At 36.7% G+C, this 6,000-nt stretch overlaps 1 protein-coding gene across 1 annotated transcript; it reads right to left on the bottom strand.

The window, feature by feature from the left end:
• Positions 1 to 200: 200 nt before the first annotated feature.
• Positions 201 to 2,540, bottom strand: LOC140974164 (DELLA protein GAI-like). Its single transcript, XM_073437454.1, has one exon. It carries the CDS (start codon positions 2,269 to 2,271, stop codon positions 538 to 540), a length of 1,734 nt encoding a protein of 577 aa, XP_073293555.1. The 5' UTR covers positions 2,272 to 2,540; the 3' UTR covers positions 201 to 537.
• Positions 2,541 to 6,000: the final 3,460 nt, after the last annotated feature.

The raw sequence follows: 6,000 nt of genomic DNA, 5'->3' as shown, positions 1-6,000 counted from the left end.
ATCCGTTTCACAAAATACGACCCGTGAGACCGTTTCACACAAATTTTTACATTATCTTTAATACTACGTTATGCATGTGATCTGTTAAAAAAAATAAGAAGTGTTGTTAATATTTAGAAAATAAAATAATTTATTTTTATATTTAATAGTATAGATAATCAAAACATCCCTACTCTATATATATAATAAAAATAAATAAATTATTGTTGAAACAAAATTCACCACTATTATTATGATATTGGAATGAGAGAGACTGACACACAACTTAAACAGAAAAAAAGGATAATTAAACATAATACATCAAACCCAGAAAGGGCTTTTTTAACACACCAAAAAAAAAAAGGAAAGTAAAACATAGAATTTAAAGGGGTAAAAAGTAATTAGAAAAGTGAGGTTAAGATTGAGAGCAGTAAAACAGGTAAAAAGACAGGATTTGACTCCATTTTTGGAATGTCGCTCTCAGCCCCTCTGTGCCATTCTCTCGAGCCAACTCAGCTGTACAACTTTCTAGACCCACTCGGTCCCCTCGCCGGAATTCTACTCCGCCTTAAGCCGCCATGCGGAGGTGGCGATGAGCGGTCGAGTCTGCCAGCCAAGCATCAGGCACCCGTCGTTCTCCTCCACCCTGTAACCATCTCCGCCGGCGAACAGCGCCAGTAACATACTTGCCTGTTTGAACGCGTTGGAGCCCAGGTGAACCGGGTCGAAACCGGCGGAACCCAGGCGGAGCCGCCACTGGGCCAATGTTTCGTGTCTTTCAACCCTCTCCGCCCCCTCGCACGCCACCACGTTGCATATCTGTCGACCTAAGTAGACTTCCGTCATCACCAAATCTTGGCTGTTTGGGTCGATCGAGCTGGAGCTCTCCAGAGAGTCGAACATGGTGGAGTAATAATGTAAGGCCTCGTTGAATCTGTCCAAGAAAACGTTCCCATTATGATCAGCTTCTTGTTCGACGATCGTTACTATTTTGGGATTCATGGATTTGATTGAATTCAGTACTTTTTCTATCGCGTTGGGTCGGGACAGCAGTCGGTGCAGCTCGAAAACAGAATTTACGGCCACCGCTTCCACGTTACTCGGCTTAATGTCCAATATTTTGGCATCAAGATCAGCCAATGAATTGGCAACAAAACCTCTGAACTCGAATTCTACGCCGATTGTCTCCGCCAGTTGAGCCAATTTCCAACCCACCTGCTGCAAAGCATCTGTGTTATCCGGCTGCGGCGGACCAATCCCAGTGAGCCTAAACGCTGGCGGGCCTCCGGGACGCAAAGCCAAAGCCTGCATCAAAGCTGGCCACTGCATCCCCTGCTTCAAGCTGAAATCTATCACATGAACTCGATTTGCTCCAGCAAACGCCTCCAGGATCGCCTGATTGGCAGTGAAATGGGCAAATTTAAGATAAGGGCCCGTCTCGTAGAAGTGCATCTGCAAGACATCGGAGTAGGAGAACTCAAGTGAATCTTGGGGATAAATCTTGTAAATCTTTCGTGCCAAAGCCTCCGCGAAATAGGTGGCAACTTTCCTCATGGCCCCAACTTGAGAGACCGCCAGTAAACCAACGTGCTTCACCAAAGCATCCGCTACTTTCTGGTTTCCTTGCTGAACGGCCTCCGCGCACGCCATTAAAGTGTGGACGAGTCTGACTCCGGTTTCTTGCGAATCCAACAGCACCACCGGCCTCGCCGCCTCCACCATCGACCCATTCTCGAGAAATTCAGATCCAGTATTGGATTTTATCCTCTTATTACCTTTCTCGGGATCATCATCAAGAACATCTTTCTGGTGGTTACCAAAAACAGCACCGCCAGGGATTGCTCTCAAATCATCATCATAAATGATATTTCCTCCGTTTCCTTGTATGTTCATATCATTTGAAAAGCTGATCATATTACTGGAAGATTCACCTGAAATTACAATTGAATCGGGAAGCACATCGAAACTACTGGAGTTGTTAAGCTCAGACAACATGCTTTCGACCCATCCAGAAAGATCAGAGGGATTGTAGTGAACTGTATCAGTTGAAAGAACAGAAACCCCATCTTCAGTAGTGGTTCCCATCACCATCTCCAATTGCTGAAGCTTCTCTGCCACATCCGCCATTTCTGAAGACTTCACTTTGTACCCCAAAACAGCAAACAGCTCATCCATGCCCGCATCTGGCTGCTGCCACTTCTGCTCTTCCTCCCACTTCTTGGATTTCTCTGCGGAGGAAGGGGGCGCCGCCGCCGCCGCAGCCGCCTTGCCACGGTCTCGATCTCTTTTCATACTGAAAGATGAATGTAGGGGTTGATTTTTCTTTTCCCTCTTTTTCTTTTGGGTTTCTGGTTCTATTTTCGGTGTGCAATTACTTCAAGAAACATGGATCTCCACAAGTGGAGTTGAAATTTGAAAGCCTTAATTTTGCTTGGTTTTTTGTATCAATTTTTGAGTTAAAAATGGAAGGGCTCGTGAAGAAGGCGCGAGCTTCAAGAGAGGAGCAGGGAGGAGGGGTGGAGGAGATAAGGAAGAGAAGAAAGCGTAGCCATAATAATGGTGAGGTCTTTTCTTTATTTATTTATTTGTTTATTATTATTATTTTTTTGTTATTATAAGCATTAATATAAAGTAAATTGATTATATAAGGAAATATAAATTTGAGCTTCAACTACCAAAACCTTGGTTGTTAACTATGTCAAATCATTTTATAATTCATTTTGAGGAGGTATTTTGTGAAACGGTATCATGAATCTTTATCTGTGAGACGGGTCAACCCTATCGCTGTTCACAATAAAAAGTAATACTCTTATAATAAAAAGTAATAATTTTTCATGGATGACCCAAATAAGAGATTCGACCCACGAAATTGATCCGTGAGACTGTCTCACGAGAGTTTTTGTGTTTACGATTTAGCAAAACTTTTATTATAAAATTTTTAAACAACCACATATGAATTTGAAACCTCCTCAACCTTAAATAATGTGTCTGGACTGATATATTTGTTCTAATGTTGTATTTGGATTGATGGATTTGAATCTAAGCATTTAAATCTATGATAACAAATTCTTTGGTTTATTTGAGGTAAATCTATTTGACAATTAATTTCAATTATTGTATAGGATTTCAAATCTAACCCAATATAAAGGCATTTCAAATTCTTCTTTCGAATACTTTCTCATATCTAAAATCAACTTAGAAGAAGGGATTTGATTTGGCAAATGAGTCCATCTTGTGTATATTTGAAATTCACTACTATTATTAATACGAAATTTCTTAACTTGATATAGAGTATATTTGAAATTTATTTAAATTTTATTCATCCAAATAAATCAAAAAATTTGAAATCAATTATCTCAAATTCAAGCACAACAATGAATTGCGTTTGGATCGAAGGATTTGAGTGTATTTGATTTCAAATATATTGTATTACTTTGGCCCAAAATTAAAATGAATAATTTAAAATCTCTTGTATCGTCCAAGTATAATTTTTTTTTTAATTTTAAATTCACTCTCCTAGCTAATCATTTTAAACTCAAACATTTCAAATCCTCCCACAAATCCAAATATTTCATTCAAACATATAACCATATCAAAAACTTAGACAAATTATAATTAAAAACTTTTGGTTGATCGCCCTAAAAGCTACTCTATCACCGTCTCATTCCCACAGAATGGACCTTTTTTTGGGGATGCAAAGATAAGGAAAGGGTTTGGGTTTCATTTATTTTATTTTATTTTATTGAAGACCGAATGAGATATAGTTTAGATTTTTTTTTGGGTAAAATTTTATCTACTATTGCTTTTTCGCACCTTTTCACATTCAATCATTGTGGATTACCTTTTTTTTTTTTTTTAAACAATATCATAGCTTTTATTTGCGCTTCACGCTTGAACACAAATGAATTTAAAAAAGAACTTATATTTCGAATACAAAATTGGATTTGGACCTAATATCCTACCATCTTGACTTCAGATAAATGATCATTTAGATACAATATATTTATATACACACACGCACACTTGAAAATTTTCAAACCAACTTGTCTACATATATAAGAAATCAGAGAACAATACGAATAACAATGCAGATTGTACCTGTCAACATCTATTCGGACGAGCATGTAGTACATGACTTGGTTAACTTGATTTACAGGCTATCGCGTTAGTTCGAGTTTACTCATTACGCATCGAAAGATAGCGACCGCGGTTTTTCACGTCTTTGAAAAAAAAAACAATGCTTCAAAAGAGACACACGATTTTTAGTTGGTTCAGGCTATAGATATTATTAGAAAAATAATCTCCAAGCCTTTGAATTATCACTCTTTGTAGAAGATCTTCTCTGTAATTCACGTATGGTGCCTTTATATTCAAGTTCGGTTCTTCAAGTCTATTGTCTTCAATCACTTTTCAATCGTCTAATGATGTGCACATAAACTGATTCCTGCTGATAACATAACTACTAACTTCCAATCACTTCACTTGATGATTTTTGCATTGACATGCATCGGGTTCGGGTTCGGGTTCGGGTTCAGGAAGCTTTGGATAGTTAGGCCGTGTAGGATTCTCTATCTGTCGTATGCTTATTCATCAAGTGTATCATTTGTCCCTTACCTCAGTAGCTTTCAGGGAAGGTGGTAACCAGCTTCAGTGAAAACTCTTCCAACTATCGCTATAGCTCCTTGTACTTGTATGTGTCGAGCATCTGGATATGAGTATATATTTTAGTTGCATTGTATATGTTTCGTTACTTTTAAGTTGTAACCTTTCCGCACACGTCATGTTATCTATTATCGTTGTAAAGAAAAATTTTGTTTATGAAATAGATTGGTTTGGTTAAATTTTGTATTATGAGATTTGTTGTTTTCGAATTTTATTTGCAAACACTGATGTCATTGGTTCTGGGTGTGGGGCGTGTCAACTCTCACTCCAGTTAAGAACGAAAATGAGAAGAATAACGAGAACGAGAAGAACCACATTTTTGGAGGGTAGATACATGATGTCGTAGATTCGGTAGTTGCTACTTTATTTGTTAACATGTTTTTTCGTTTGTTTATGTTATTATATTTGATACATTTGGAATGTAAATACACTATTTTATTACTTTTATGGAATTAAAGACTGCTTTTAGAATTTTTGTACTAGAGAGACTTAATTTCAAAATATTTGAAGGAAAAGCCGATGCCATCAACTCCGGGCGCAGGACATGACACCCCATCACCCTAAGAAAAATAGAAATATGTTTATTGGGAGAGACTCGAATTTACAACCTTCTCTTTGATACCAATTGTTAGGATCAAACTCTCACAACTAAAATAAAAATTATAGAAAGAAGATGTCTTACTGCTTGTGTTGTCTTCAGTCTTATTCTTTTTTGTTGCTCGCATTGTCTCTACCTGATATCATTCTCATCCATTAAAATTTGACATGTCACTTTTACGAATCGCCAAGTCAATCAGATCTTACAACAATGTCAACAACTGCCGAACGAGAACTTCCCGAAAGTCATAGTACTTCTCTCACTCATACACGATTAACTCAATATTTTTTATTATTAAAACTGAAGGTTTTTATTTTACATTTCATTCTTCTTCCAAATTTATATAAATTTTGATTCTTTTAAAGATTTTTTTTTAAAAAAAAATTCATTTTAGGGCAGTTAAATTTTTTAAAAAAAAAACCGAAAGAAAATTACAACAAATTTAGAATTTATTGAATTTTGGATGAGAATATAGATTTTGTTAAAACATGTTTAAAGAAGATCCTTTGTTTCCATTCGACTTGGTCCTTGCGTGGTTGATAACCTTCCAAAATCCTACAATTTGGGCCAATTTTTTTAAGCTGTGTTTGGCCCATGAATTTAAAAATTAAATTCCATTATCCATATTTGAAATTTTGCTTGCAAATATCGGGGTTGTTTAGAGAGCAAATGAACTAATAGATCCTTAAAATAGTAAAAATATATAATTATTATAAATAATAAAAATGGATGGTGAAATATTTGTGAAATACGAAGGGTGA

The sequence above is a fragment of the Primulina huaijiensis genome, chromosome 3 (genome assembly GCF_012295235.1).
Source record: "Primulina huaijiensis isolate GDHJ02 chromosome 3, ASM1229523v2, whole genome shotgun sequence".
Taxonomy (NCBI): Eukaryota; Viridiplantae; Streptophyta; class Magnoliopsida; order Lamiales; family Gesneriaceae; genus Primulina; species Primulina huaijiensis.
This window is presented reverse-complemented; position numbering and strand designations above follow the sequence as displayed.

Excerpts from the sequence above, each read along its gene's own strand:
- LOC140974164 (XM_073437454.1), bottom strand. The coding sequence starts at position 2,271 with ATGAAAAGAGATCGAGACCGTGGCAAGGCGGCTGCGGCGGCGGCGGCG.